The 16,668-nt window shown below is 33.3% G+C and overlaps 1 protein-coding gene across 1 annotated transcript in view; it reads left to right on the forward strand.

Moving 5' to 3' along the window:
* The window catches only part of LOC150094471 (sodium-dependent organic anion transporter-like), a 111,908-nt gene that overhangs the window by 74,429 nt on the left and 20,811 nt on the right, over window positions 1-16,668 (forward strand). Inside the window, exons 3-4 of the mRNA XM_090412263.1 lie at window positions 2,969-3,173; window positions 10,933-11,193. Of these exons, the coding sequence (XP_090268389.1) occupies window positions 2,969-3,173; window positions 10,933-11,193 (466 nt within the window). The remainder of the gene's footprint in view (window positions 1-2,968; window positions 3,174-10,932; window positions 11,194-16,668) is intronic.

The following is a 16,668-nucleotide window of genomic DNA, read 5'->3' on the forward strand; positions in this document are numbered from 1 at the left end:
AAAAACATCATTATGTTCTTTCAATAACGTAAATCTTTCATCAAGTTTTGAAATAGCTTTATCAATTATAACTAAATAAAAACTGACTTTGAAATTTTGTTCTTGCGATTCAGTAACTTCATCTTCACTTTCATGCGAGAATAATCATTTTGTTTTCCGAAGTCTGACTATTGACATACAAGGAAAAATTCGATCACAATCCACTGTATTTGCAATTTTGGTTGCTTCCCCTAACATATTTTTGAATGCCTCATCTGTTCTACAATCCTTTAAATAATTTTTTAGGTCTATCAATATTTTCATTATTGTAGACATAATTACGTCCGGTTTTTGCACCAAATTACTTATGACATTAATTTTCGATAAGATTTGGTGCCATATTACAAGAGAACATATGAATTTGAAAGATTTAATTTTTAATAATGATTCAGCTTCGTTCCTTGTGTCGCTATCTCTTGATTTATCTTGATATTAAATGTATAAAGCATCGTATATTTTTTTTTAAATTATACCTTAAAGCTTTTACAGCATCTATGCGGCTTGACCATCTCGTATCACAAACTTTTTAACAGTAAAACGTAAATTTTCCAACGATAGGCTGATTTAGAAAAAAAAATTATATATTTCCTGAATTAATGAAAAAAAAATTGCTATTTCACGCGGAACACTTGCAGCATCATTTACAACTAGATTATGAGCGGCATATGGTACGTAAAACACTCTCGGGTTCATATTTAAAAATTTTTTATGAATTTATTCTCTTTTGGAGACCCTGATTTTTTCCCTTCATGCTTGCCTCGTTATCATATGCTTGAGCACGTAAATCGTAGATTTATATTTTCTGATTGCAAAAAATCTACAACAAAATTTGTTAAACCCTCGCCTGTTGAGTTAGTAAGTGAATAAAATCCTAAAAAGTGTTCTCTGATTTCTATTTTCTTGTTGTCATTATCGAGGTGAACAAATGGTGAGTTAGCCGATCTCATACGGAGGTAGCAGGGTTTTTTCTCCCGGAAACTCGGGTTTTTCATCCCGCATACATACAAATCGGCCCTTCAGAACACACGCAATTTACAGACAAAAATTACTAGTTGTGGTGGTGTTAGAGGTGGGCAGTAGATGGCGTTGATTCGTAATAGAGGTAAGGTGTAGGGACAGTTGAAGATGTCCTCCCGCGATGAGTCTTCGGACTCCTTGGAGGTATCAGGAATAATAATAATAATAATAATAAATCTTACAACAATACTTAATTGATTTTCGTGAGATGCGTCTGGAGTGATGTCTAAAATGATAACGTAATATTTATTTAATTTTAGCATTTTAACAATATTAGATTTTATTTTCTCTCCTATTATTGAAATTATTTCATTTTGAATTTTTTCGCCTAAATAATTGCCATTTTGTTCTTATTGGTTTGTATTCGACTTATATGATCTGCCATTACATTATCGAATTTTGCTACAGTTTCTATTAATTTTAAAAAATTACCGTTGCTATCTTCAAAAAATGTATTACTGTTTATACCTTTTTTTTTACCTAATTTATACCTCTGAAAACTAACTTTTGTCCTGCTAAAAATTGAACTGTATAAATAATCCTTTCTATTATCGATTTCCAACGGTTTTTGTCTAGTTTAATTAATTCTTCATTTACCGCATCTATTGTATTAATATTTATAAATGACGTTTTTAAATTGATCCATGACTTGTGACATTTGATATGTGCTTCACATTTTTCATGACTCTCTAATGTTCTCGATAAATGTTGCCAATCGCAATAACCAATTGCATCATTGAACATTAATTTTATCGTTAAAAAGTTTACAAGAAAAACAATATACAGAATTTTTGCATTTAGAATACAATAACCATTTCTGCGTATCTTTTCGTTATTACTTAAACGTTTATAGTAATAATCTGCTGAAAATGATCTGTTTTTTTCATCTTTTGGAAAATCAATATCATATATTTGTTTAGGTGCAACATCTATTAGAATCATTTTGAGATTATCTGTTATTTTTAAAGGCCACTTTCCTGGATCATCAAAATCATGCTCACGGATAGAATTCATAAGAGAGTTTTCAGTTGTCATACTTTTATTGCACACGCTTTTGTCACCTGGTTTTTTCCGATGAACCGAGTGAGCTGTTGAGAGTTTCAGAAGTGAAAGATGAATTTTCTAAGCATCGTTTTTAGCAGCTATAGAATCTTCAGATAAATGTATGGCAGAAGAAGAAGAATCTTCAAAATTTTCTCGAGCAACTGAAGATTTGTCTGTACATGAAGATGTAGATGGAAAATAATTGGAAATAGGAGTCGTATTTTTTTTTTTTTTTTTACATTTTCTTCTTTCTGTGCTATTCGTTTTCTATATTCTGCTCCAGAAAATCTTTTTCTTCCGTCTGACATCTAAAAGTAAGGGTTATTAATATTATATTAGTTCAATTTTACGATGTAGGACATACCAAGAAATTAATATTATTACTATTAATGATTATACTGCATTGTATAATCCAAATTAGATATATTAGCTACATAAAATAATTATTTGATATTTGTTTCTTGCTGCTCTATTAATGTTGTCGTCCGGGTGCGGTACACCCTTTTCACCCTCGGGTTGGCGCGGCCCTGCTAAGGTGTTACATGATTTTTTTAATTTATTATTATATTTTGCGTTTACTGTCTGAGTTTAATGTCATGTAAGCTTGTGATGATAAAAAAAAAATACAAGCAAAGTAATTGCTTTATATACAGATTATTCACTTAGGTAGAACTTTTTCCGGACTGCTTGCAACCTCGATCTTTTACTCGCAATCTGCTATATATAAATATTCTTTATATATTTAAAAAATGTAAAACAGTTAATTATTTAAATGAACATTAATCATAATCATTCAATATTAATTGTGGATTCATAGGACAGCTATTATTTATCATTGTATTAATTTTTTTTAAAAATTTTCTTCCAGCATTGCTATGACTTCGTTATCTACAGTTCTTGCAATGGGTTTCATGCCACTGAACATTTGGATTTACGGTCGTAATCTAGAAACTGAAGATTTAGTAATTCCTTATGCTAATCTAGCATCAACCCTGGTAGCTGTGACTTCTCCTGCTGCAGCAGGAGTATTTTTACGTTGGAAATGTCCAAAACTAGCAACTTTCATTACAAAGGTAATTCCTTAGCTGTGAATGACATCAAAAGCATGAAGCATACTTTTTTTTTTTTATGAGGACGCAGTGAGTGTGCAGTTCCATTTTAAAAACAGCAATATACAGGGTGGTCCATATCACGAAGGGGATTTAACGCATTTAATAACTTTTGTATTTATTAATTCACCGGACTGGTTGGCCGAGTGGTTAGCATATCATCTTTGCAGCCTAAAAGTTGTGGGGTTGAATCTCACCGTGGGCATGGATGTTTGTGATTATCTGTGAAAATAGTGATGGTGGTCGGCGTTAGATGGCGTTGGTGTAGGTGACGAAGGTAGTTGCGATTAGAGGAGTGGTGGAGACAGGGAGTTGTTGAGTAAGTGCCTTCCCTCGATGAGTCTTTGGATTCTCTGGAGGTGTTACGTAATGATAATCATTTATATTATTTTCTGATATAATAAAATACAGAACCTGGAATTTTTTTATTAGTTATGAAAAATCATATCACTTAAATGCTTTTCAATTTTGGCTTCACAAAACGTGCTCTTTCTACAGCATGTTCCATGACAGTTGGGGCACCCTAATTTTTGCACGAGTGCCCTCCTTCACCTGTTGGATTGTCTGGGGCTTGTTTACAACCACAATTTTTCAGATAACCTAATAAAAAGAAGTCGGAAGCCAAAAGATAGAGAACGTGATAACCAATTAATTGCAGTTAATAAAATTTCACGATTTTGGTTCGTTGTTCGCTGTGAATTTTTCCATGATTAACTTCCCAGATGTTCCTAAGAATACCTAAAAAAAAAAAAAAAAAAAAAAAACGAAAAAAATTAATAATCATAAAAGTAATTCGCATTTTAAACCCCTTTGTGACTTATGGCCCACCCTGTTTAATATTAACTTTTTGGTATATTTCACTAAACACTGATCCCACTCTGTAGCAGTAAGGTGGCCTTCAAGCATAACATCTCAACGTTTTACGAAAGGGGGGGAGGAATCCTTAACATAAAAATATAATTATTGATTCCTGAAAATCTGTGACAATTGCCAAAGATCTGACACCATATCAAAAGCTTGCGCATTTGAATCATGTCTGCCTCATTATCTAGAATAATTTTCGAAGTACTTCCTTGGCTCAGTCAGTTTCGATGATGCCGTTTTGTTAGAAAGACCTGATTTCTAATTCTATCTGGGACGCAAAGAACTTTACCAGTTTTTTTTTTTTTTTTTTTTTTTTTAATCATTGCAGGTCTCATGAGGAGGAAACGGGCATTTTCCTCAGGTTTTTCATCCTGCAAGTTTTTTTTCTTCTTTTTTTTCATTGCAGGTCTCATGAAAAGGAAACGGACATTTTTCTCAAGTTTTTCATCCTGCAAAATACGCAAATACAATCGACATTGATTACAATCGACAGCCATAATACAATATATAGACAGAAATTAACCACTCTACCAGAGTTTTAATTAGTTTTAAAAGAAGCCAAGTTGCTAGCTGTTGAAAGGCCATTCAGCCATTGATCACTAACATGAAGTGATTATTCCAAGTGAAATTATCAGAGTAATTAAACACTGTCTTTCTGAAAAATTTTCATGTTGTTCCTCTAAAATGTAAACCAATACAATATAGCAAATTTGCCTATATTCTTAAGGGACACACCTTGTAAAATTACTGGTTATTCTTGTGATTAAATATTGAAATATAAATGATATATATTCGGTGAATAATCAGTCTTTTTATACCATTGATGCCCCTTAAGTATATAGGATAACTAATGTTGCACATAATCTCTGATTTTGATGAAAGAAAGTTATTTTGTCGCTCTCTTCTATAGAAGAAGAATAAAAAAATTGTTCGTATTTTTATTCACGTCCTATTACTCATTAAGTCAATTCTATTTGGCAGATCCACAGAATGTTCACATTTTTGGAGGGTTTATAATTAACCTCAGCTTATTTCCAGATTGTACGATTTCTGATTTTTTTTTTTTACTGACACTTTGTGCTCACAATGTGTAATTCTTGATACCTTATTTACTGACAGACATTTTTTTTTCAAGATGATACACCTAAAACCATCTGTATTAGATGTTCTCTGTGTTCTTTTTATCCATTTCGTACAGTACCCTTTTTGCTTTAGGTTGAATTCACAACGTTGTTCACAATCCCTATATTTGAAGTTCTTTTTTCCGTTCTTTTTGTAGTATGTGTTCGATTTGGCATTTCAGGGTGTTTACCTCTTTCCGCAATTCCTCGTTTTCATGTATGAGGTTTTCTTGCGCTTCTATCGCTACCTTTATATATATATATATATATATATATATATATATATATATATATATATATATATATATATATATATATATATATATATATATATATATATATATATATATATATTAAAGATTAAAGATACCAAGCAATTTTAAACCTGGTTTTACTCCATTTCCCAAGTAAGCAAACAGACTAAAAGTCAAGTTTGCGCCTGCAATTGATGCAAGTCTAACTGATCCCACGGGTAGTGCAGGATCATATATATATATATGTATATATATATATGATCATATATATATATGATCATATATATATATATATATATATATATATATATATATATATATATATATATATATATATATATATATATATATATATATATATATATATATATATATATACAGTGGCGCACCAAAGGGAGGTCAAAGGGTCTCTGGCGTCCTCCAAAAAAAAAGGAAAAAACACCAGAAAATGTTCCAAAAATCTTTTCCTAATTAATTTCATTTTTTTATTTATGTTGTGTCATGTCTTCTATTTCTAGATTATCATGAATTAGCGATCATTGCAGATGCTCAATCATAGATCGTATGCGATGAGTAGTGTGTATTCTAAAAAAATCGTCTACTCCAATCTTTATATATATATATATATATATATATATATATATATATATAAAGATAAGCCGAAAATTGAAACGCTTTTATGTCACGTTTCGTTTTTTTGTCTCCGGCTTCCCGACATACGCTTACCAGCCCGGAACTCGTGGGGTTGGGCGCCGTAGGGAGACAGGGTCCCCCCACTAATATATATATATATATATATATATATATATATATATATATTCATATTCATTTCTATGCTATGTGACATGGCAAAAAATTACCACTCTGCGAATAAACCAAAATCATCTCTTTGTGATTAGTCAGATTAACAAAGTTTTTCTGTTCGTATAATGAGAGAATGAGTCACCACTGAAATGACATTTTTAAAGTGAGAAACGTATTTCAATGGTTTAACAAACTGTAAAGTATGACTTACTATGTAATGTTTCAGGCAGTCACTGATAATCACTGTTTGCCAAGTGTTTCTCAAACTTAAGATATCCGCGTATTATAATATAATCCGCGTATAATAATATTTTCATTATTATCAAGTACCCCTAATTAATTAATTAGTTAATTAATTATAAAAAAATAAATAATTAATAAAATTACTTAAATAACTAATTAAATAACTAATTAATTAAAAATTAATTAATCAATTATAAAAATAATTAATAAATAAATAATAAATAAAATGCATTAACTAATTAATTAATTAAAAATAATTATTTGATTAAAAATAATTGATTGATTGATTAAAAACAAATTACGTAATTAAAATTAATAAATTAATTTAAAATATTGATTATCTATTTTATTTGAATTTATATGTTCATGTAAACAAAAAATGTGATTTATTTTTAATAGAACAAAATTTGGAATAGGTTCCTCTTCATTTCCCGTCCATGAAAATCCACATTTCAAGATTTCTGTTATGTTAAATGGAAAAAAAAAAAAATTCAATGAAGAATTTCCTTTATCCAACATATTTTTCAGCTGCATTCGAGATCCATCTATTTGTTAGTTTACGAGTAGATCTACACTGTACTCAGTTAGAACCGTGATCTGACAGAATTGGGTGGTTAATCCTTATTCCCGCAGTCTTCTAAGTCTGTATATTGCGCATGTTCTTCTGATGGGTTTTCAGGATGAAAGGGGAAAAAAAAAGAAATTTCCAAAAAAAAATTCTTTGCTTTCATCGAGAGCAACTAACTCGCCTCCCACTGAAAAATCCCGATAAGATTATTTGCGTCCTACACGAGATTTGAACCGTGGTTTTGGCAATCAAATAGCATCATCAAAATTAGCTGAGTTACCGAGGCTTTGACTAAACATACACACGTAACCACAGTAATAAGATTTTTTAATAATGCCGGCAAAGGTTGATTGATTGGTAGAGCCTCTGCTACTAATGGCTCTGTTAAGTTTGAGCGCAGTTAGTAGTTGGAAGGGGCCAATCGTTCGATGCTATTTGCACACTCCCTAGATGAGTCTTTGGACTCCCTCGAGATATCAAATAATAATAATAATAACATTATACAACATTATACTAGTACATTATACATTATATTTCATTATACAATAAATACCGACGCTTATAGTTCGCCCACCGATTAGAGGTCCCTCGACACTTCTGCGCATGTCAGAAAAAGGAGAATCCATTCCGATAATAGGGTAATCAATCTGTCTTCTGGGATGTGTTTGTTTATTATTACAGGTCGGAAAATTTAGCTTTTCTTTTACGAACATTGTAATTTTTAAAGTGAAACTATTTTGCTTGTATAACAATTGGAAAAATGTACGTCGAGTATTAACAACATTAAAAAAGGTATAACATAAAACAAAAATTTAACTAAGTTTATTTTTAAGAAAGTTTTCTATAAAATAAAAATAATTATACAGAAAAACATAATTTTTTCCAAATGAACTTAGATATTCTAAACTTACAGTTGAGAGAACTGAGACACTTTAATGTCCTAAACCGATTAATTATTTATGACTTGTTGTGACTCTTTTAACAAATCCATGCAAAAAAGGTTGGAAAAAATTACCATTATCAAATCCTTTTAATCTTCATAGTCATCTGAATCGGTGTCTGAATCGCCATCACTTTCACTTAAACTGATCACCAAAGGTTCGCATAATTCTTCGATAATTCCGTCTCTGTCCCAATACATATTTTCCAATGAGGTGACATGAAAGCAATATTTTCCCCACTTTTGAACTGTAATACTTTCAATTGTCTGTTCTGAAAGCTTAAAAAGTTTCGACATGTCAATATCCCCAGTTACGTTGCGATGGCGAATGAAACTTTTCACTTCTGCCCAAACATACTCGATAGCATGAATATCGCAATGATATGGTGGTAGCCTCAAAGCTAGAAATCCACGCTCTTTGAGCATCGTGTCGAATTTAAATAGTTTAGTTGTGGGCGAGTTTCTTTTGACCAAATTAAGCAATTCAATTTTTCGCATATGTGGGGAATGAGAAATCTTATTTGCAGAGAGCCAATCCATAAGAACTTGCTTCTTATTAGACCAATTTGGAACTTCGTTTAATCGAATAGAGTGAATATGAAGTGAATATGAAGTATGAAAGTGAATCGAATATGAAGCGTTATCAATTATAACAACAGCATTTTTAGGAAGGTTTGGAATTAGTTTTTCTTCTGCCCACTTTTCGAAGATCGTAGAATTCATTTGCCTATGGTAACTGACTTTGTATAGTAAGTTTGAATTCGGTAAAAAAATCCATTTCTCAACCCGCACACAAAATTATTATGCGCCGCGAGGCATTTCCGGTTTGTAGCACTCCACATTCTTCTTTAGACTGCCAACATTTTCCATAAATTAAATGACTATCAATCCAAGTTTCATCGAGATACACAATCGGTCTTTTCTCCTCCCTGAAACGTCTTATTGCTCTCAAATACTACGTTCTAGATAAAACAATGTCACTTCGCTCAATCCTTTTATTCTGGGACTTTTTAAAACAAAATCCGATTTCATGAAGTATTTTCCTTAAAGTTTCTCTTTTCCAAGGAAAATTAATTTTTTCTTTAAGCACAGGAATCAATTTCGGAACAGTTGGCACTCTTTTCTCGACCACGTAAAATTTGTGAATGGTTCTTATAACGTGTACATCAACATCATTCAAAGTTAAGGTTTCGATGGTTTTCTTTACTCTGGCGTTTTTTTTTTAGGAGATTTAAATTTTGGTTTACCTTCACCTTTTGATTCCCTACGAATTCTTTTAACAGTCGACCCCGATACGCCCGCAATTGCACTTGCACGTTTTATGACTTGAGAAAGGGGAACAAGGAGACAATTCTTTTTTCCCAGAATGTCAGCCCATTATTCAATATTCTTTTGCAAGAGCTACTGAAACGTTTAACAACAGAACTTGTTGACTGTACTGGATCCATCATACAAATTAATAATAAAAAATAATGCAAAAAAAGCGACAACAAAAATCAAGCTAGTACTAGTACAGCGACAAAGAAGCACGTGATTTCGCATGTTGGCGACCAATTCGTACATCCTTCATTTCTTTTTCCCCTTCAGCATGAATCGACTATTCTTGGCAAAATGCCAAGGAGAGATCTACAAACGGTGGGTGAACTATAGCATTCGGCATACGAGGGATACTGCAAATGGTAATTTATTAATAAGCTATCCATGTCTTACAACAGAAACACGCAGCTATTTCTTTTACGTGTAAAGTAATCCTCTTTACTCTGGAAAGGACTTCTGTTGTTCATCCCTACTCGATAACAGCGCTGTAACTTTGAATTGCGATTTTCCCCCTGCTTTTGCAAGAAAGTGGCGCATAGTGTAGGCGCGAATTGTTTGTAGGATATTGTTATTGTGCAGAAAGTAATCATCTTATTTCATCTTTTAAAACGTATTGATACAATGCATTGACTGGATGCCTATTAATTGCTTGCGTTTTCGGTTTATCAGTACTGAAGGAGTAAAATTCCCGTATTCTTTGGAAACGCACTTCCACGTACGTCTATGGTCAGATAACTTAACATCAGTTGAAAAATTGTTAATAATACTTCTTGCATCACAGAGTGGATTATAATCCAATTCTTTCTAAGTGAGGCCCTTTAGTCGAGTTACGCAGGAGGCTCTTGATTTTTCAAATCAACATTCACATTTCACATCATTCATAAATTTAGTTTTACAGATGGCCTTTGCATGCTTATTTTCCGAATATGGTTATCTAATTTCATGAAGAAATTTTCTTGACAATTAATCACGAACGCACGTAAGCAATGCCACAACTTTCTACAATAACATCCCAAGCCGACAAGGTCATAAGAATCTCATGTCTTTACGAGGGACACTGCAAATGGTAATCAAAGAAAGGTCATTGTAAGGTCAAAAACCAAAGGAGTATTCTCTTCTACTACCCGCACTGGTCTTTTAAAGTTTTATCCTGTTCGAACCACATACGGAGGTGGCAGAGCTTTCCTTCCCAGAAAACACCAAAAGAACACATGCAATTTACAGACAAGGTACACTGGTAGTCACGTACCCTTAATTCCTTCGGCAGTAATTCAAAACAAAAAATCGATCAATCAAACCTCCTTTAGATTTGTAGAAGATGGCATCTTGCACTAAATTCCATTTACACTATCCTGAGATTGTGACATCGATTTTTTTTTTTTTTTGTGATGTGTTTGTAATGCCAAGTTTTTATTTTATTTATTATTTCTTTTTTTCGAATATGCGCATACTTAGGTATACGATATTCAGTATTATATAGCTTTTATTACGTACAGAATATATGCCAATTATTTACTACGTTTGTAAAATTTTGGTCCATTAAGAATTGAGACGAAAGATGTTTGTTTTAATTATTAGTTTCTTATGCTTTATTTTTCTTTCCTTATTTTAGATAGGAGGATATATAGCTCTGATGTTGTTACTTGCCTGCATCGTGCTACAAACGATAGTATTCCCAAATATGTTTGTGGGAATACCTGGAAAATTATATGCCATAATTTTGAGTCTACCCTTTATTGGTTTAACATTAGGTTTTTGTTTAGCATCACTTTTCAAACAGAATTGGCCCGTCAGAAAGACGATTTCGATTGAATGTGGAGTACAAAATGTACCGACAGCACTTACCATAATTTCGCTTTCTTTTCCTGTAGAGGTAAGCATGTAAAATAAAGACTGTAAACGTTTATAATATTTAAAAATAATAATAATTAAAATAATAAATTGCTTATTCCTAAGAACTTTGACTAATCGGTTTAGAAATAATGACAACTGAAAATTAAATCACTATTTTAACAGTATAATGATGTAAACGGCTCTAAAGTGATTTATAATAATCATTTAACTTTGAGTCGGGCTAGTTACAAAGAACTGAGTTTTATAGCAGATAAAACGATCTTTCGTTGTGTATGTATGCAGTGGCGGATTATCTATGAGGCACGTGCATAGGGGCTTCAAGCTTTAGGGGTTCCCAAGTCAAGACATTTTCCTATAGTGTTTTAAAATAGATTAATGTTTTCAGTAAACATCATAAAAATATTGATTATTTGAAGCGAAAATTTTTTCAAAACAATTATTACTTTTTAATTCGAATTTTGAACAGCGTGCACTATCTACGCTTTAAATAATGCCGCAATACCAATGTCGGCATACGGCGCTGTTGACAGCTTCGCGGTTACGAAAACTGATTGCATTGCCGAGATAGGAAGTTTCGCCTGGTTGCTCCTTAACTTCATTTGTTATTGAATCGTCTAAGAGTGAGATATTTGTTTCAAAAATCACTTTTTAGTGTGACTTTTCGTGTTTTCATTATTTGAGTGTAGTACAAGTGAAAAAAAAACTTTGTAAAATTGTAAAAAAACTGATAATTTTTTTTAAATAAAAAGTTTTATTATTTATTATCCTTTAACAGGCAGAAAAATCCAGAAGTTCAAAATATTCAAAAGTACAAAATTTCATTTATTTGCCACCTAACTTTTATTTATTTTTATTATTATTATTTTTTTGGGAGCTCCCAAATATAATTTGGCAAGTGGCCACAACTATCCTTAATCCGCCACTGTATGTATGTATGTATGTGCTGATCTGTGTTGGTATGGACTATGAATTTATGTTCTCTCTTGCTTGAAGATGCAGTTCGACTTCGTTATTCTGATTTTCATTTGCTCTGATGCTAACTGAAAAACAATGAGAGAGACACCTTACTAAAATAGCCGTCTTTTTTTCTTTTTTGTTGTTGTTCGTCGAGCTTAACATTGCAATATCACATTATTTGCCATTTCATCTCACCTTTTCACATCAGCATCCAAGATTGCACTACTTAAGATTCAGGATAAGCTTCATGAACATTCATAAGTTGGCGAGATATTTACAACTAGATATTTTCGTTCTAACCAACTTTAATCTGTTTTCACTTCTTGATATTTCATAGTTACTCCAATAATCGAAACTCACAACTATTAGTCTCGCTTTTTCCAACTTCATATCCTCTCTCATACTGGATTTATCACTTCAAAAACTTATTATTATTATTATTATTATTATTATTATTATTATTATTATACAACAGAGGGCGCTGTGTAGGCATGCGAACGGTCGCACGGTGATATCGCTGCTCCAGTTTTTTATAGTTTTAAAGTGGTTCCAACTCCTGTTTTAAGTTGAAAGTGCTCCCAAGAAACCCTACTCATCACGCCGAAGACAGTGACATAAAATTCAACGAGATCGTCTAAGAAGAAATCAAATTTTGAAGTGTTGAAAAGGGAACAGAGAGGACCGTGGTCAACAACCAGCGAAGAACAAAGGACGTCGCCATCTTTATAATCACGCCTCACCGCCTAAGGGAAGAAAGGTGAGTCATGAAGTGTATCAAATGCCTGGAGGAGTTATCGTCCAACGGAAATAATATAACTTGTACGAAATGCAGTAGGATTCTACACTTAAAATGTGCCGGCTTTTCAGAAACAACCGGGCAACATAAATATGAGCCCGATGTAACACGTGAGGAATGGAAGTGTGTAATCTGCATGAGGAACAAAGAAACGCATGTAAGGCAACCACCTACGATGCAGCCGATTATACCGGAGGCGAAATCAGATGACGAACTGAACAGACAAAAAAACGCAGGTGAGTCCTATAATTTAAACTCTTTAAGTATACTAATAGAAAACGGTCTGGTGACTATAAAAGCCAGCTTAGTAGATCTTGTGCAAGAACTCTTTAAGAAACAGAACGAACAAATAACAAAAAAATCTAGCGAATATGAAGATTTGGTAAAACATAATAATTTAGCAGTTATAGAAGTGTTGCAAATGGTAAAAGACATTAAAATGAGCATTAACGCACTAAAAGACAGGCAATACAATTTGATGAAAGAGACATCCGAACTCCGTCAAGAACTTCATTCTCTAAAACTACAGTACGAACGTTTAAATCAGCAACAACATGAAAAAGATCTTGTCATAAACGGTCTTCCTGAAACTGCACCTACAGAAAACCTCAGAGACGTGATTTTAAAATTAGGCCATGTAATTGATATCCCCCTACAGCTTAAAGACATTCAGACCGTAAATCGGATTCCTAGGAAGAGCAAAAACCAAGGCTTCTCATGACCTGCCCCAGTCATAATTCGTCTTAAGAGCAAGTCCACAAGAGACAATCTCATAAAAGCCAGCAGGCAGAAAAAACCAGTTGCCAAGGACTTGAACGTACAGCAAGACAATACACCAATCTTCCTATCCGAATATTTAACACCATTCAACCAGAATCTGTTGTACCAAACACGAAAAGCAAAAATGGAAAAAATTACCAATTTTTGTGGACCAGAGATGCCAAGATATTCATAAGGAAGTCACAAACTTCAAAGCCGATACAAATTAAAAGCACAGAAGACATAGAAAGGCTGCCACTGTGAAGAAAAAAGCCTCCTAAATAGTTCAAAAAGAAGCCTGCAATAAAAAAGGAACGTGAACCATCAAGACAGATGCAATAACACAGTATATATCGGCAATTTCACTTTGATCCGACCTTTCAGATCATTCATTTGACCTCCCAAAGATCTGCCTACTTCCAACACAGCAACCAAATCAATAACAAATATATGTATATATAACCAGTATCACCCTCAGATAAGCTAATTACAAAGTTTCGAGGGTGCAGTTGAGTTACATCCCAGTAGTAGTATTTATCTAACATTATTCACTTAACATTCTGTAATGAATTCTAGTAGTAAACAGAAAATGTGATAGTAATACTTCAGTTATATATTTAAGTTTAAAATTATATATTTAATTTACAATTTAAATTTAAAAAAATTATTATTATGTGAACTGCAACATAAGTAATATTGTTTAACTTGTGAGTCATTAATAATAAACACGATTATCATGATTATTATTAATGGTAATAATACACACTTTTTACTCTTGTGTCAATGAGAAATTCTGCAAATGATAATGATATTAAGAGTAATTATAATTCTTACTGAACCATTTTGCAAGAAAAAGATGCATTGTTGCCTAAATATTAGTATATTCATGTAATTATTTGAGAGATAATAAACTATAAAAAAAAAAAATTATTATTATTATTATTATTATTATTATTATTACCAGAGCTCTCAAAGGAGTCATGCACTCATTGAGGTAGGACACATTTCACCCATACCAGCTGCCTAACCTTTTCTTGAGTTCATTCACCCTACCTGCACTCGCCACCTCCAAAGGTACACCATTCCAATTACGCACTGCTCTATGAGAGAAAAATATTGCTCTCATCCCCTTTCTTGACTGCATTCATTCTCAACTTTCATGGATGCTCTCTTGTCCTCACCCCATCCTCCATAAAATGAAAAATTGCATTTACAGGTATCCTATATGACACATTCAGAAGTTTGAAGGTCTCTATCATATCACCTCTCTTTCATTTGTTTTCTGCTACTTGCTGTTTACAAGTTCTCAATTCTTCTTCTTCTTCTCTTCCATAGTCCTAAATGGACCGTTGGGTCATTCATGGCTGGTAGATGATGTTCTTTGTTATCCTCCTCCAATCATCTCGGTCTCTTGTTCTTGATGTCAGTTGAGAAATGGGGAAATTTGTCCATTTTTTTATGTTGCCAGTCCATTTTAATCGAGGTCGGCCCCTAACCCTTGATCCCGGAACGATTCCGTCTAGTGTTTGCTTTGGAATGCCTTTAGCCTTCTCCACATGTCCGATACATTTCATATGTTTTCTTCTGATGACTGTCAGAATATTTTCCTTTTTTTTTTCTCGTCTATTAAATTCATCCGTTTCCGAACATTTTCCGAAACGGATGAATTGGTTTCGTGAGCAGTATAGGAATTCCCAAGAGTCTTCTGTAAGTTTTCATTTCAAAAGACAGGAGTCTCCTCTCATCTTCCCTCAATAAAGGCCAGGCCTCACAACCATACAAGAGGATAAAATTCACCAAAATGTCAATTAGTCTTAGTCTGGTTGTGATTGCTATTCTGTTATCTCTCCACAATGATTTTAACTTTTGTAGGGCCACAGTTGCCTTAGCAATTCGGTATTTAATGTCGGTTTTGGAACGACCATCTTGACTCAGCGTGCTTCCTAGAGTCTTCCAAGTTCTCAATATGTCTTCATAATCCGCATTCCATAGTTCCAGTATCATCTTCTGCACTCTCATTTCGTCCTTTTCCAATTTATATTCATTATCTCGGAAACGGGCTCTGCGCACAGTAGTACAGTTGAGGTCATATCAGGGCCTCGCAATGATTTTCTTTTCCTTACATATTTAATGTTCGTTTTAGCATTGAATTTATCCTCTTGGTTGCATTTGAAATAATGGTGTCTGAACTCCAACTTACTATCTGCGTCTTCTAGCACAATCTCACCAATATAATACGCAACTGTATAATCTCATCCGATCCAGGTGAATAACGTTATATTTTCTGTCATTGAACTGATGGGCATTTTCATACTTCCATAACGCATGCCTATTCAAATTATTCTGCAAGTTCATGTCATTCGAATATGCCTGATTACCTCGCCTATTTTTTTCAGCATCAGCAGTCAGCTGTCTTTTGACAAATCCCGCCTAATGTCTTTAATGAAAAGATTGAAACAACGGACCAAGGGCTGATCCCTGGGGTACACCACTGTCACCTTAAATCTTGTAGACTTATACTCTTGTGTCCTCTGATACAAACCACCTTTTGACATCTGTCGGTCAGCCAGCCATTCAGCAATCTCTTATCCAAGCAACGTAGGCAACACCCTTCCATGCTGTGTCCTGTCAAAAGCCTGAACAGCTTCCAAAGGTATCATGGTATATCCATTTCCTTTCTTCGAAGACATTATTATAAAATGTGATCAATTTACTAAACATGACCTCTTAGTTCTCATGCTGTTCATTGCAAAGTATAGATTATCTAGGAACCCAATTTTGTATGCAAGCAACAAACTTTTCCAAAATGTTAATCACCACCACTACTGAGATAATAATATGCCAATAGCTAGACACATTAGTCCGTGGACCACACTTGTGCAATGGAATTATCATGCACTCTTGCCGATCATACGGAATCTTCCCTGTCCTGAAACCCAAATTATACGACCATGTCAAAGGCACAGCCAGATCACCTGAATA

Source organism: Typopeltis vanoorti, chromosome 22 (genome assembly GCF_054136105.1).
Source record: "Typopeltis vanoorti isolate ZY-2024b chromosome 22, IOZ_Tvanoo_1.0, whole genome shotgun sequence".
Classification (NCBI taxonomy): Eukaryota; Metazoa; Arthropoda; class Arachnida; order Uropygi; family Thelyphonidae; genus Typopeltis; species Typopeltis vanoorti.